This window comes from Piliocolobus tephrosceles, chromosome 1, assembly GCF_002776525.5.
Source record: "Piliocolobus tephrosceles isolate RC106 chromosome 1, ASM277652v3, whole genome shotgun sequence".
Taxonomy (NCBI): Eukaryota; Metazoa; Chordata; class Mammalia; order Primates; family Cercopithecidae; genus Piliocolobus; species Piliocolobus tephrosceles.
In genome coordinates, this window is record NC_045434.1 from 40,726,254 (window position 1) to 40,743,539 (window position 17,286).

At 36.5% G+C, this 17,286-nt stretch overlaps 1 protein-coding gene across 3 annotated transcripts in view; it reads left to right on the forward strand.

Annotated features, from left to right (window-relative positions):
* The first annotated feature begins 9,391 nt into the window (after positions 1-9,391).
* TSEN15 (tRNA splicing endonuclease subunit 15) overlaps positions 9,392-17,286 on the forward strand; it is a 22,888-nt gene continuing 14,993 nt past the window's right edge. For all 3 annotated transcript variants that reach the window (XM_023203459.1, XM_023203461.1, XM_026448093.1), the window contains exons 1-3: positions 9,392-9,618; positions 12,108-12,189; positions 12,490-12,625. In XM_023203459.1, the coding sequence (XP_023059227.1) occupies positions 9,484-9,618; positions 12,108-12,189; positions 12,490-12,625 (353 nt within the window). In that variant the 5' untranslated portion in view covers positions 9,392-9,483. The remainder of the gene's footprint in view (positions 9,619-12,107; positions 12,190-12,489; positions 12,626-17,286) is intronic.

A 17,286-nucleotide genomic window follows, 5' to 3' on the forward strand; every position in this document is an offset into this window, starting at 1 on the left:
GTTAGAATGGCAATCATTAAAAAATCAGGAAACAACAGGTGTTGGAGAGGATGTGGAGAAATAGGAACACTTTTACACTGTTGGTGGGATTGTAAACTAGTTCAACCATTATGGAAAACAGTATGGCAATTCCTCAAGGATCTAGAACTAGATGTACCATATGACCCAGCCATCCCACTACTGGGTATATACCCAAAGGATTATAAATTATTCTACTACAAAGACACATGCACACGTATGTTTATTGCGGCACTATTCACAATAGCAAAGACTTGGAATCAACCCAGATGTCCATCAGTGACAGACTGGATTAAGAAAATGTGGCACCTATACACCATGGAATACTATGCAGCCATAAAAAAGGATGAGTTTGCGTCCTTTGTAGGGACATGGATGCAGCTGGAAACCATCATTCTTAGCAAACTATCACAAGAACAGAAAACCAAACACCGCATGTTCTCACTCATAGGTGGGAACTGAACAATGAGATCACTTGGACTCGGGAAGGGGAACCTCACACACTGGGGCCTATCATGAGGGGGGTGGGGGGAGGGATTGCATTGGGGAGTTATACATGATATAAATGATGAATTGATGGGTGCTGACGAGTTGATGGCTGCAGCACACCAACATGGCACAAGTATACATATGTAACAAACCTGCACGTTATGCACATGTACCCTAGAACTTAATGTATAATAAAAAAAAATTAAAAAAAAAAAAATAAAAAGGTAAAAAAAAAAAAAGTGGGCAAAGGACACGAACAGACACTTTTCAAAAGAAGGTATAGATGTGGAGAACAATCATATGAAGGAAAGCTCAACATTACTGATTATTAGAGAAGTTCAAGTAAAAACCACAGCCAAGAAGAGGAAGAAATAAATGCCTCTGGGGCAGCTGTGATAGGCTGAGAATTATAGTATAACCACAATGAGATACCATCTCATACCATCAGAATGGCTATTAAAAAGTCGAGAAATAACATGCTGCAAAGGTTGTAGAGAAAAAAAGAACGCTTATACACTGTTGGTGGGAGTGTAAATTAGTTGAACCATTGTGGTAGACAGTGTGGCAATTCTTCAAAGTCCTAAAGAAGAAACACCATTCAATCAGGCAATCCTATCACTGGTTATATACCCAAAGGAATATAAATCATTGTATCATAAAGACACATGCATGTGTATGTTCCTTGCAGCACTACTCACAATAACGAAGACATGGAATCAACTTAAATGCCCATCAATGATAGACTGGGTAAAGAAAATGTGGTGCATATATATCATAGAATACTATGCAGCCATAAAAAAGAATGAGATAATGTCTTTAAGAGGGACATGGATGTAGTTGGAGGTCATTATCGTTAGCAAAGTAATGCAGGAACAGAAAGTCAAATATCACATGTTCTCACTTATAAGCGGGAGCTAAACGATGAGAACACATGGATACATAGAGGGGAACGACACACTCTGGGGCCTATTGGAGGATGGAAGGTGGGAGGAGTGTGAGGATCAGGAAAAATAAGTAATGGGTACTAGGTTAAAAACCTGGATGATGAAATAATCTGTAGCAAAACCCCCCATGAAACAAGTTTACCTGTGTAACAAACCTGCACATGTACTGTGGAACTTAAAATAAAAGTTGAAAAAAGATAATTTGATTCATAATATAAGAATAGAAAAATGAGTAGCATGGACTAAGAAAAGGAACACAGAAGGGTGGAAACAGATGGGAATTCCAGGTAGGTGGAACTGCAGGAGCAAGGAATGAAACAGCATGACACACTTGAGAGATACAATGAGCAGAGTATGGCTGGGAGATAGGATGGTAAAAGAGAAAAAGTAGTAAAAGAGAAAGCTAAAAAATTATATGATTTTATATAATTTTATATATAATCATTTCTTTAAAATGGGCAAAGGACTTTGAATAAACATTTCTCCAAAGAAGATATACAAATGGCCATAAGCATATGAAAAGTTTCTCAACATCACTAATCATTAGGAAATGCAATTCAAAACTATAAGATTTATCACTTCACACCCATTAGGATCGCTATTAGAAAAACAGAAAATAACAAATGTTGGCAAGGGTGGAGAGAAATTGGAACATTGTGCACCGTTGGCAGGAGTGTAAAATGGTACAGCTGCTGTGGTAAACAGTATGACAGTTCTTCAAGAAATTAAAAATATAATTACCATACAATCTAACACTTCTACTTCTGGCTATATACCCAAACAAATTGAACAAATTGAAAGCAAGGTCTCAAAGAGATATTTGTGCACCCATGTTCATAGCAGCATTATTCACAATAGCTAAAATATGGAAGCAAACCAGGCGTCTACTGACTAGTGAATGGAAAAGCAAAATGTGGTATATACATATAGTGGAATAGTATTCAGCCTCAAGAAGGGAGGAAATTCTGACATGCTACATGTTAACTTTGAGGGCATTATGCTAAGTGAAATAAGCTAATCATTAAAGACAAATGTTGATTCAACTTATATAAAGTACTTAGTCAAAATTACAGAGACAAAATAGAATGGTGGTTACCAAGGGGATGAGGGTAGGGGAAATGGGGAGTTATTGTTTAATGGGTATAGGTTTCAGTTTTAAAGATAAAAGAGTCATGGAGATGGATATGGGTAATAGTTGCACAACATTATGAATGTATTTAATAACACTTAAAATAGTAAATTTTATGTTATAGGTATTTTACAACAGTAAGAATGAGAAAAAAATCAATCCATGTGATTTATTAACAAACTTGAAAAACCATATGATCACCTCAAGAAATGCAGAGAAAGCATTTACGAATCCAACATGCATTCCTCATAAAAATTCTCAGTATATAGGAATAGAAGGGAACTTCCCCAATGTAATAAACGGCATCTCCAAAAAGCCTACAGCTAACATCATCCTTAATGGTGAAAGACTGAGTGTTCCTCCTGTGATCACGAACAAGATAAGAATGTCAGATCTCATTGTGTCTGTTTAATGTTGTACTGGGTATTTTAGATGGGGAGGAGAAGAAGGAAGGAAAGAAAGAAGGAAGGAAGGGAAATAAGGAAGAAAGGACAGAGAAAGGGAGAAGGAGAGAGGAACAGAAGAAAGCAGGGAGGGATATTTAAAGCAAGGTAAATATGCCGTAAGAGATATCTTAACATGAATGTGGGTTGTTAGATCAGTCCTTCTAGGCCAAAGACTAAAATTCAATGATTTATTAAAGTTTATTTTACTACAGAACTTTAAAAAATGTTGAAAATGGGGGAAAAAAGAAAAAAAAGCACTCATAATTCACTACTCCACCACAACCATTAACATTTTGGGGTAATTTTAATAGGGCATTTTAAATTTGCACATTTTCAATGTGGGTTTGTACACAGTCTGCTTCAGTGAGACTCAATATCCATGTTGATAACAGATGTTGACTAAATATCTAGAGATAGAGATGGGATATTTTTTGGACCATGGGTTGCTTTTGATGTCTTTTCATATTTACAAAGCCAGGCATTATTTAAGGTTGCATCTATGCATCTGTTTATTTATAGAAATTGCCTAACTTACTATCCCTTTGTACTAGATATTAGAAAAATTTTAATAAAAATATTTAATAAACATGAAATATATTATAAACTAACAGATATGATCCATAAACTAATATATTAATTTAAATATTACTAACAAAATGAATATCCATATACTCAGCACCCATCCTGAGAAACGGAACATGACCATTAAGTCTGAAGCCCTGAGTCCCTTCTTGTCACAATGCTTTGTTCCATTCCCCGGAGATAGCACTAGACTGAATTTTGTGTTAATCAGTCTCTTCATTTTGTTTAGAACTTTGCCTCCCGTGATGGTTAATTTTATGGGTCAACTTCACTAGGCTAGGGTGCCCAGTTGCTTGATCAAACCAGTCTAGATATTGCTGTGAGATATTTTTCAAATGTGATTAACATTTAAATCAGTAGACTTGGAGTAAAGCAAATTACGCTTCATAATGTGGGTTGCCATCCAATCTGCTGAAGGCCTTAAAAGAATGGGATTCTCCATGAAGAAAGGAATTCTGACTCCGGATTGCTCTTGGACTCAAGACTGCATCATAAGATTTTTCCTGGGTCTCCGACCTGCCAGCCTGCCTTCCACAGATTTCAGGTTTTCAAACCTCCACAATCACATGAGCCAATTCCTTAAAATCAATATCTTTCTCTCTTTTTGTTTCTGTTCTCTGGAGAACTCTGGTACATCACTTAAATGTGTGTTAGTTTTGCCTGCATTTGAATTTTTCTTCAAATACCATACGATTCACCTATTTAAGTATACATTGCAAAGGTTTTTAGTATATTCATAGTTATGCAACAGGATCACAATCAATTTTAGTACATTTTTATCACCACAAAAAGAAACCAATACTCATTAGTGATCAATCCTCATGTCACCCAGCTCTCCCTACTCTCTCACTAATCTAATTTCTGTCTCTATAGATTTGCTTATTATAGACATTACACATAAACGGAATTCTACAACATGTGATCCCTTGTGATTGGCTTCTTTCACTTACTATGTTTTCAAGGTCCACTGATGTAGCATGAGTACTTTATTCCTTTTTAATGCTGAATAATATTCCACTGTATGGACATACCACTTTATATATTCTATCAGTTGAGGGACATTTGGGTTGTTTCTACTTCTGGGCTATTATGAATAAAGCTGCTATATTTGAATTTTTACAAATCAAATATCATATATACTCTTCTATAACGAACATTTTGACTATACATTAGGTTTTTATGAGATTCATTCAAGTTGCTGATTGGAAATCTATGTATGTTTTAAATAATTCCTTTTTAAATACTGTACTCAACCCACTCAATTTATTTCACAACCACTAACAGGTCCTGGCACTGCATTTAAAAATATTGCTCTAGAATATATACCTGGGATTAGAATTGTTGGATCATAGATTTGTGCATCTTTCCTTTGGTCTACTTTTCTGCCAACTCTTGGTTTTTGTTGCTAATCTGATAGGTGTAGTATGGTATCTTTTTACCTTAATTTGCATTTTCTCACTCAATCAATGTGGCTGAACATCAAGTTATGTTTGCTGACTTTTTGACTTTTTGTCTCTTTTCTTCTGTTTAATCTAATTTTTTTTTTTTTTTTTTTTTTTTTGAGACAGAGTCTTGCTCTGTCGCCGGGGCTGGAGTGCAGTGACCGGATCTCAGCTCACTGCAAGCTCCGCCTCCCGGGTTTACACCATTCTCCTGTCTCAGCCTCCCGAGTAGCTGGGACTACAGGCGCCCACCACATGGCCCGGCTAGTTTTTTGTATTTTTTAGTAGAGACGGGGTTTCACGGTGTTAGCCAGGATGCTCTCAATCTCCTGACCTCGTGATCCGCCCGTCTCGGCCTCCCAAAGTGCTGGGATTACAGGCTTGAGCCACCGCGCCCGGCCTATTCTCATTTTTTAACCTAAGGAGTGTTCTGTTTTGTTTCCTAATTGATTTTTAGGAGTTCTGTATATATTCTGGGTATCTTTTCTTTCAATGATGTGTTACAGATGTCATTTTCCCTCCACTCTCTTAAGGTTGGAAATTCTTAACTGAGATACAGTTAAATTTACCAAATTTTTTTCCATATGGTTTGTGCTTTTTGTGTCTTGTTTAAGAAATCACTCTCTATCTTGGGGTCATAAAATATTCTTTTTATATTTTCTCCTAGAGATTTAAAAGTGTTTGCCTACACCATGTAGTCCATCATCCTTTCTCTCCTTCCCTTCTTGCATCTGCAGTGTTACTTCTGTCCACATTTGTATGGGTCTGTTGTCTGGCTCCCTATTTTGTTTCATTGGTTTTACCTATCCGTGTGACAATATCACATACTTGTAATTACAGATCTTTGTAAGAATTTAAATTTGGCTTAAAACCTTATCTTTATAAGATGTTTATATTTCAGAACTTTAACTTCAAAAGTTTCCTTCCTTTTGTTCACAAAAAGGGTCTTAGTTATTTTTGGCCCTTTATGCCCACATTTCAGCTTACCAGGTATTAAGAAAATCCTTATTGGGATTTTAATTTGAATTGCTAGGATCTGTAAATAACTTTGGAGGAAATTGTCATCTTTACAATATTGAATCATTCTCTTTCTTGAATCTTTCTCTGTTCTTGAAACACAGAGAATGGGAAATTGTGTGTTTTATGTACAAAAAAAGCAACAAGATATATATGAACCTCCTTACAACCAGTGAATGAAAAGCTGATCCAGAATGCTAGGTTACATTTTTCAGCTTGGAATCACTGTCTCATACAATACTGTGTAAAAGCTTTTCTTCTTCTTCTTTTTTTTTTTATTTTCTTCCACACTAGAGAGTCACATCACAATTTAGTGTTCGCATTTCCTCTTGAGACTCTTACTGAATTAATATGTCTCTGGCTAGACATTACAGATTTTTGTAGGAATAAAATGATCTGAATCAGGATATCATTGGGAAATGACTTCAGCAAGTGCCAGATTACAATGAATTTGATTAAATCCAATATACTCAGGGGGGATTTCATTCGTTGTTTCTTATCTAGCTTCTTATCTAGCTTTTTTTTTTTCCCCCAGTACTTTGGTTCTCTAATAGAGTGAACTATTGAAGCATTTACAAAAGGAGAAATCCTCCAGGCTACCAGACACTGAAACTCTCCTCTGTTCTCTACTGGATTTCACTGTAGATTGACACAATAGCCATTTTGATTCTGTCCTTTAAATACCAGGTTGTCTAAGTGTTCCCAAATCCTTTGTGCTCATTCTTAGCCATTCCCAATCACCAAGACCTATTTAAAAGTTTGCACTAACAGGGAAGCTAAGAGACACTCCCTTTTCATTCTTCAACTCTTTTGAAAAGCATGTAATATTCATGCTTGAATGTATCATGCTTTTTCTAAGCAACAGTATTTAATCTATTTGCCAAAGGATGGCATTTATCTGTTGCTTTCTTGATTTGTGGTTTCTTCATCCTTCTAGTTTTCCATACCCCCAATTATTTTTTCTTGAACATAAGCTGAAATTCTTCCCCTGAAGATGTCTGAGGCTGGTTCATACAGTCCCTAATCACATTGGATATCCTTACTGATTTATAAAATTTTCCCTCTACTCAGTTTAGCAACAAAATACTCTTAAGGTTTTAAAAAATGCCATCATACGAATTGATTTGGATCTTTAGGAGTCAGAGAGATTTATTCACTTCCAATCACTTGAATTAGTGTCATTGTTTCATGCTTCAATGACCCTATTAATTTCAGTGCCATTTTCTTCTTTCGGGCTTAGTAGCTGCTTTGTGGTGGCAAATGCTCACTCAAATGTAATATATTTTAGGGCAACATATGAATCTTCATGTGTGGCTTTATATTTCATTCAATAATAGATGCCCTTTTTTTCCCTGTGTATGATGTGTTATTTCTTTTGATGCATTCAAGCTTTTCTCTTTATCTTTCTGACTTTCAATAGTTTTATTATAATGTAGACTTCTTTGTGTTTATTTTAGTTGCTGTATATTTAGCATTTTGTACTGGTAAATGTTTTTCATCAAATTTGGGGAAATTTTGGCCACTCTTTCTTCAAAAATTTTTTCTGTCCTTTTTTTCTTTTACTTCTGTTATTTACATGCATGTTGGATTGTCTGACATGTAATCTCTGTGTGTCTACTCACTTTTTAAAGATACTTTTTCTCTTTGTTGTTTACTTTTAATAATTTCTATTGCTCTATCTTCAAGTTCCCTACTTTTTCTTCCGTAATTGCTTTTTGGCTGTTAAATTCACTCAGTGAATTTTTTATTTCTAAAATTATAATTTTCAATTTTCAGAATTTGTTTCGTTTTAAAAATCTTTTTTTTCCTTTTTCTTTGCTGAGATTTTCTATTTGTCTCCTGATTTTCATTCATTGAAAACATGTTTTACTTCACTGAGGATAGTTATAATAGCCACGTTAAAATCCTTATCTGTCAGTTTCAACATCTGATTCATCTCAGGGTCGATCTCTAGAGTATGCAATCCATTTCCTTGAATTTCATACGTCAGACAGTTTTGGATAGTATTCTGGACTTTATAAGTGTTAAGTAGAGAGTCTGGATTCTATTATTCTTCTCTGATGGGTGTTATTTCCTTTGTATTAGTAGGTAATTTTAATGGCTAGATTTTAACTGAAAACTCTCTCCCTTTTGGAGATAGCTCTGGTCTCAGCTCAGATCTTTTGTTTTTAACTGAGCTGCTGTGATTCTGTTTTGGCTGGTTCAGGATCTCTCAGAGATGTGGGTTGACGGTTTGGGGATCCACTCTCTGACTCCTTCCTTGGGATTTCTTAATCTCTTCAGAATTCAAAATTTTCTTCTTCACTTTTCTGCTTCCCCAGATAAGAATAGCTGATAAGCTTTATACATGCACACCTGGTACTGCTGAGCCTGACTTCCGGACTGCACTTTGCCACAAGCTAAATGCCAAAGAGAGGGGAATTTTCTTGTGGAGTTCCTGATCTTCAAGTAAGCTTGCCCTTCCTACCAGTCTGCTGTTCACATTCCAGTATATTCAGCTTTTTGTATTGTGTTGAAGTGGAGTTCCTCATCTTTAAGCAAGCTTGCCCTTCTTACCAGTCCACTGTTCACATTGCAGTATATTCAGCTTTTTGCATTGTGTCCAAGTTGTTTTCTGCTGGGGGATGGTCCAGTAGGGTTTTAGTCTATCATGGTTGAAAACAGAAGTTATGTCCTGCCTGAGACTTTGGATTTTGAGTAACCCTTGTCCTGTTCAATGCGATAGCCTCCTAACCAGTTCCTGTTTGTGTCCTTGCTCCCTTCAGTCTATCCTCAACATATCAGTCTGAGTGATCCTATGAAAATATAACAGGAGCCTCCAATAGCTTCTCATTTCACTCACAGTAAATTTAAAAACACTTAAAATGTGCTACTCTGCCTGTCTGAAACTCCTCATCCTTGGCTTCCAGATCACATGCTTATGCTAGTTTGTATCCTACCTTTCTGAACACTCATTCAGCAACTCGTGTTTCCTCTAATCCTGAAACGTGGGTCCACCCTGAAACTATGGTTCTACTTTAAAGTTCTATGTCAGGGCACTGAGTTAGGCTTTTCCCGTCCCCAGCAATCAGAAACCAGGACCCCACTGCTGAAGGCAAAGAGGACGTATGTATCCCCCAACTTTAAGCCCTGACTTAAAGAGGATTAAGAGCTTCTGGGCGCAGGCTACTCTTTAATATTTTTCACGCTAAAATTTGTTCAGATTTGAATAAACGCAGAGCGAAACTAGAGAGCGTTCGCGCAGGTTCTACCTACCTTGGTCAGAAGGAGGGGCTTATGCAACTTTCCTCCCAGTTTCTGAGCCCTCTCGCGCGGCCACTGCGAGCCTCGGGGAAGCGGAACTCACAGGCGCGCGCGCCGCGACTTCTGGCCGGACGCGGTTACTGGTGCACCACTGGAGCGCCGCACCGGCCGGCATGGAGGAGCGCGGTGATTCCGAGCCGATCCCTGGCTGCAGCGGCCTGGGTCCGGGCGGCGTTCGCGGCTTTGGCGACGGCGGCGGAGCTCCCTCGTGGGCCCCCGAGGACGCCTGGATGGGCACCCACCCTAAGGTCAGGAGGCGCGAGAGGAGCAGGGCGCCGTCCAGGCCCCTAACCCAGGCAGAACTCCCAGGCAGCTGTCTTTCTTTCTCCCTCAGCGGGAGAGCTGAGGACGCGCGACCCCTTACCGAGTGGACCGGTGTGCACGACTGCCAGCCTCAGGCAGCATCGGTTTTGTTTGTTTAAACAAGTTACACTATTGCCCCGACACTTACCCAACCCCCCAGCCAAAGCCATTCTGCAACTGAGAGCCAGACAGTAACTCCGCCCCTCTCAAGCCAGGAGACCCTAATAAGCGCTCCACAGGTTTTGCTATTTAGGTAAATCCCCTTTGGGGGATAAATTTATTTAATCCTCACGGTAACCATGCAAGACAATTTGTGGGCGATGGGTAAGGTCTGCGGGTCCATAATGATAAAGATTTAGGCACAGTCACGTTTACACTTAGCCTTGGGCCCAGAGTGCATCTTTATTTTACAAAGGTGCAGATTCCTAGTATTTCAGATTTCTTCGAAAGTTTGAATAGGTTCTTGCTCAAAGCACAGCTACTCACATTTTGCGTGTATTTTTCTACATTAGCAGCAAGCGAGATAAAGATAGTCCCCTGCTTGCTTCTGCTTGAGACATTACTGCCTTGTACCAGTAAGGTTCCAAGCAGTGAATAGACAGTGAATGGAGATGTGGGTTTTGTAAGAATCTCAAAAACTGGTCTGTACGGTACTTTAAGAATTGCACTCTTCTGCTGCTAGAGAGCAATGATTCGTAATCATCTAAAAGCAGCCAAGAAAAAATTTGAAGGTATAAGTTTGAAGAGTGAAGCTTTTTCAGCTTCTCTTGCATAATTTTATCTTCCTACTCTGTCCCCTTCATCCTCCCAAAAGGTGAGAAAAGGAAACAATAGCATGGAAATATTATTTAGTGTCGTTTTAGGGAAACAATAGCATGGAGAGGCAGCATATTGGTTAGGAGCATGAACTCAAAATCAGACTCAGTTTAAATCCTGATTCTGTCACTTACCAACCTTGTAATTTGGGACAAATTGCTTGATCTCATTATGCCTTAGTTTCCTCACCTGAAAAATGGGGATATTAATAGTCTATGCTTACTTATAGGGTTATTACAGGATTAATTAATATTTGTAAGCCATTCAACATACAGAGAGCACTATATAAGTACTTAGTAAATGAAACACCAGTAACAACTTTTTAAAACCTATCTAGATTCGGTGTTGTTACTCAGTTTATATACTTGTAGATTGTTTTCTTTTTCAAGTTAATGGCTGTATACACCTTGACCATCAAATCTCCCGTTTTGATTTCTCTTCTTGAAGGATCAAATTAATTTTTAGAAGAAAAAGAAAATAATAAAACAATAGGGGTTGTTTGTTTTTCCAATTTCACCTTAATGTTAATTTGAAAATTATGTAGGTTCATCCAGTGAAATGGTATCAGACTTATTATCCTCAAACACACTTTTATTATTCTCCTGCTTAGAAATCCTCAGTGTTTCCATATTGATAAAATCACACGTATAGCTTGACCACCAAGGCCTTGTAACCTGGCTCAAAAATAGTTTTGGGTGTTATTTTCAAAACATGTTTGAAGTAGACAACTAATAACCCTTATCCTCCTGTAACTGTATCCTCCAGTTACAGTGAAGCTGATGGGAGAATGTGACTTTAGACCTGTCCCCATGCAGGTCTACTAATAATTCAACTCAACATTAGCCCTGCATATCCACCTAGTCACTGGCATAGCTGGGCAGCCTCAGAATTCTCCTGCAGGTGTAGGCCCCTGGAAAATGTTCCCCTTATGCCGACTAGTAGTCTGAAAGAAGCAGCTTTCTCTAGTTCCTTGTCAATCCCTTTTAAAAAATCTAATGATGAAATAATTCCCTACTCTTAAAGTGAGAAAGAGTGGGTAGAGAGGTTAGGACTGATACTCTAGCAGATTATCTCCATATGCAAATAAGAGGCTAGGGAAATACACATTACCCACCAACATGTCCCAACGCAAATTTTATTAAAAAGGTTTCTCTATTGCTAGCAGATAGGTTTCTTTACAGGCCCTTGAATGTATGTGGCTTAATCCCACCTTTGTGTGTTTACCTGCCCTATTACTCTACTTCTCCATTTACTTAAATCATAATGTTCTTCAGTGCTCAACTTGTATCCCATCCCACCTCTGCTATAAAGCTTTCACCAGTCCGTCTCAGTAGAGCTCTTCTGACCTGCTGTGTCATGTTTTTTATTCCGTTTACATGGTTTTTAATCACTTACAGTCATATATTGTTACTTGCCTAACAATTTTTAAGTGTGCATGTATTTAACAGTCGCAAATTCTTTAGAGACAGCGATCTCTAAGACCTTATATTGCATTTTAACTTCCACTATACCTAGAAGAATTTTATAGATTATATATACGTAATGACTACTTGTTGATTGAAAGAAAATATTAAATAATTTTTCCTTCTCAATTTGACAATTATGTTTTAATTTTCAGTATTTAGAAATGATGGAATTAGATATAGGAGATGCCACTCAAGTTTATATAGCATTCTTGGTTTACCTGGACCTCATGGAAAGTAAGTTGTTTGTTTATATTGTTTTGTTATTGGGACTGTGGTAGGGTAGGTTATTGGGGGGTTGGATTGGGATATAGCATTCTTAACATTATAATAAGCAATCTTTTATGCATTTGCTGTTAATTTCACAATTTATTTATTTACATTGGGAATCATTGAGTAACAGAAACTGTTAGAAAAGCAAAGATAGGAGGTAGTGTTATGAGTGATATTTGCTCAGCTGAGTATTAGGTAGAAGTTTGGAGTTTTTATCTTTTGTATTTAATACACATTATTGTCCATTCAATGATGTTCTTTCAGGCAAAAGCTGGCATGAAGTAAACTGTGTAGGATTACCAGAACTCCAGCTCATCTGCCTTGTTGGTACTGAGATAGAAGGGGAGGGGTTACAGACTGTGGTGCCTACCCCCATCACTGCTTCCCTCAGCCATAACAGGTGAGAACGTGATTTTGGTCTAAGTTCCTTTCCCGAGTAAAGCAGTAGGAAACATTAAATGTGGTGATATAATATTTTTAAAGAAATTTAGGATGCAGGTTTCATAGCTTTACTCTTGGCTATTTGAGGAGTAAGTTAAATATGAGTGTTATATTCAGCCATTCTTGCGTTGCTGTAAAGAAATACCTGAGACTGAGTAATTTCTTTAAAAAAAACGAGGTTTAAGTGGCTCATAGTTCTGCAGGCTTTACAGTAAGCATGGTGCTGCCATCCACTCGGTTTCTAGGGAGGCCTCAGGAAGCTTATAATCATGGAGGAAGTTCGTGAAGCAATAGCAAGCACATCATATGGCAAAAGCAGGAGTGAGAGAGAGAGAGTGTTGAGGGGGAGGTTCCACACACTTTTAAATGACCAGATCTCATGAGAACTCATTGCCATGAGGGATTTACCCCTATAACCCAAACATCTCCCACCAGGCCCCACCTCCAACACTGAGGATTACAGTTCAATATGGGATTTGGGCAGCAACAAATATACAAAGTATATCAAGCATTTAACAAGTATTTATTTAGCACTTACTCTATGGTCAGTACTTTTCAGAGACAGTATGTATGGTAGAAATATTTATATTCTTGGTAAGGAAGTAAGACCATTACATTTGAAATAACAGATATTATAAGATGTACCATGTCATACAAATCATACTTGATATGGGAGTTGGTGAAGAGCATGATTAACATGCAAGTTGAAATCAAAGTTTCATGTAGCTTGTGGGACCTTTCTTTAAAAAACTCAGGTACACAGCATTGGATTAAACATGTCTTTGTTTCATGACATACTCTCATTATTAGTTCATGCTTGGTTTTTATTTATTTACTTAGTTATTTTTCATAATGTAATAAGTATCTCTGTAACCATCACCCAGAGCAAAACTAGATTTTGAACAATAACGAACATCTAATCTTATAAGTCCCTTCTTTAACGTGCTTTCACTGACCTGAGGTAACTGTCATTCTGAATTCCATGTTCATCGGGAAGTTTTAAATTTTAGATGTTTTTAACTTTAATTAAAAAACCTTATCTTTTAAGGCTGACTTTATACACTTAATATTTTGCTAAAATTCATTCATTCTTGTGCATTTTTTGGGCTGCCACATAATATTCCATAGTGTGATTATGCCCCCATTTTCACATCCACTCCCTCGATGATGGAGTGTTGCTAATGTTTTAACTTTAGGAGATAATTTCAAACTACTTTCAAAGTAGTTGCCTCAGTTTACTTTTCACCTGCAATGTAAATAAGATCCTTTGGAGCTCTATTGTCTCTCACATTTAGTATTGTCAGACTTTTAAATTTTTGCCAATGGAATGGATTATTCTCATTGTGGTCTTAATTTACATTTCTTTTATCACTCGTAATATTGAATATTTCTTTATATATGTATTATTTATAAGAAATACCTGTTCATATCTTTTGCCTATTGGGATGTTTTCTCATTGACTTGTATGAATTCTTTATATATTCTTGACACTAATAGTTTTTTTATTGTGTTTTCCAGTTTTTACATCTGTCTTTCACTGTCTTAAGATGTCATTCAATGAATAACAGTTCTTAATTTGAATATAATCATATTTATCCATCTTTTATAATCAACGTCTTTGTGTCTAGTTTAAGAAATATTTTCTAACGGTCTAAAAAATATTCACCTATATTTTCACTAAGAGTTCTGTTGTTCTTGTTGTTTTTAATGGTGTGAGAGGAGGTTAGGGATACCATTGTCATGTGGATAACCACTTTTTCTACCCCTATTTACTGAATAGGCCCTCCTTTCCTCACTATCTGACATATCACTTCTGCCATTTTCCAAAGTTCCAAACATGCATTAATTTGTTTCTGGATATTCCATTAGTCAGTTTATCTGTCCTTTTGCCAATACCACGTCTTGGTATCTGGTTAGCAAACCTCCCTTATGCATTTCTTCTTTAGAAGCTGTGGCAGGCAGCTTCTAAGATGGCTTCTTATAATTCTGATATTCACTCCCTTGTATAACTCTCTTCCACTGAGTGAGATCTGGACTCAGTGACTTGCTTCTAATGAATAAAATTTGGCCAAAATGATGGGATGTCCCTTCTAAGATTAGGTTACAAAAGACTGTGGCTTCTATCTTGGGCACTCTCTCTTGCTTGCTATAAAGGAAGCCAGCTGCCATGTGAGCTGTCCTACAGAAAGTCTGAAAATAGAAAAGAGATGGCAATTATTGATGGAGCAAGATTCTTGAGAGATGAGGAAGGATGGATTCAAGAGGATGATGGAAGAGAGTAATATTGAGCATGTAAAGGGGAGCTGTAAACCTCTGAGACTGGGGTATGGGAAGAATGAACAAATGAAAACACAGCTCTATTTGGGTGGCATATAAGTGGGAAAAGAGCAGAGCCTTTTGAATTCCAGCATGAATACCGTCGATGAATACTTATATTTTTTCTAGCTGACTATAACTGAATATATAGCAGTCTAATAGAAAAAAACCCTAGACTATAAAGTCTTAAGACCTGGTTTCTAGTCTTGGGACTAACACTTAACATTTTGTTTGATGCTTAGCAACACACCTAATTTCTCTGGGTTTCAGTTTCCTTGTCTTTTTTTTTGTCATTGAGGGATTTAGATTACCAGTACATGCAAGATCCCTTCTAAATTAAAGCTACTGTAACTGGTTATTTTCATTGTGCATATTTCATAAGGACATATTAAACTAAATTTGCAGATTTCTATGAAGTATTTTTGGATTTATGATTCATAATGAGAATTGTTTTTTAATATATCAGTCTATTCATATGCTTTGAGAAGCTCCTTACTGTGGAGTTTTTTCTGTGTTTGAGAATTACAAATAGTTGTTAGCGTTGACATCAGATTTAATCACTAGTACTTTCCAGTTTTTACTAGCATGTTTTTCAAGCCATCCTATATCCAAGAGTCTTAATTCATTCCTGAGAACTCATTATTTCTGTCTTTTAATTACTGTAACAAATATTGTCCTAGCTAGTATTAATGTTATATTATTTGTTTGGACAAGGAGCTACTATTTAAAATTAATGTGCATTTATTCCTAAAAAATAAAATTAATGAAAGCAATAGCCTATTTTCATCAAAATCATTTCAAAAGTCTAGAAGTAAAAATTTGTTTCTATTGTTAATTTCTAGTATTTTCCAAGTGGTAATTAATGCTTTTCTAGCTTAAATGGCTAAATCTTGTTTTCTTCTTCAAGTAGAATTAGTTGGAGTGATAATTTGGTAAGCCATTTTGATGCTCTTGCTTTTAATAACTGAGAGAGCTTAAATCTTTATGTCTTGTTTTTATATAAATATTCTTAACTGTATTATACAGTAGAATACTAATATAGAAAGTAGCACAAATGAGGCCTGATACATACTAGATTTATATGCCTTTTAGTGCATAACATTTTCTCAACTCAAACTATGCAAATAACATTTTAACAAATGGAAATGTGTGTGTGTATATGTGTGTATGTGTGATTTCATTATTCAGTCTTTAACAGGGCAATCTTTTAGGTAGTAGGCATACTTTAATCTATTTTTACTTTTAGTGTATTTTATGATATAAAATGTTGTGTGTCTTAACAGCAATGCTGCAATTCCAGCTTTTCATAGTTAATGTGGGAATTTTTCTGTGTTAGTAACACAGAGAAGAAAATGATTGATGTTGAGTCTCTGATAACCTTGTATAGCAAAGAAATTCACTGGGACATGTCCTAAAAATATTTGGTGGGAGGATGTGAGGGTAACTCATCATGAAAGAAAAAATACTTTTTATTTAAGAAGGAAAACAGCTTTTACTTATTCAGTGATAAAACATCTACATAAATTAATGATTCTGTTTTCACTTTTAAATATTATTTGTCAGATAATATTGCTTGGGCTTTTTGGTCTTAACAAGTATTTATTGAGTGACTCTTATGTGTCAGGTAGTGATCTAGGTGCTGGGGATACCCTGATGAACAAATACTTTCATGACATCCTCATGAAAGTAGTATTCTAGCACTAAATATTAGCTTAGAAAATACATTTTTTTTTTTTTTTTGGTAATTGTTGGATGGAATCTTAAAAAACAGAATTGCCCTTTGTTCAGGTATTTGAATGTGTGATTTGGGACTGCCTTCACTTATTTTGTAGCTAGATAATTGAATAACAAGGATAATGGAGTACTGATAAGTACTTTAACAGGGATATGTACAAAGTTATGTCAAAACTCAGGAAGGACAGGAAAAGTCTCTTTAGCCGGTAAGAGACCATGGTTTAGTAGGACAACTGTAAGTAATTAAGCATGACTGCCTACCTAGCATGGTGTCTAGTCAGAGTAGGTGTGTAGTAATATTCCTTAAGGCAGCAAATGAATAAATGGATGAATAAAATTTCAGAATAAAGAGGGACAGGATGGAAAATTAGATGGGGAAAGTTTATTTAGATTATGAAGGCCATCATTGTTTTTACTTTTTTGCTATTACTAATGGTATTCTAATGAATAGCCTTGTGAGTACCTCCTTGTACTCATGTATGAAAGTTTCCCTAAGAATAGCTGGGACATTTATACTTCTTCCTTTTCTTTTCTTTTCTTTTCTTTTCTTTTCTTTTCTTTTCTTTTCTT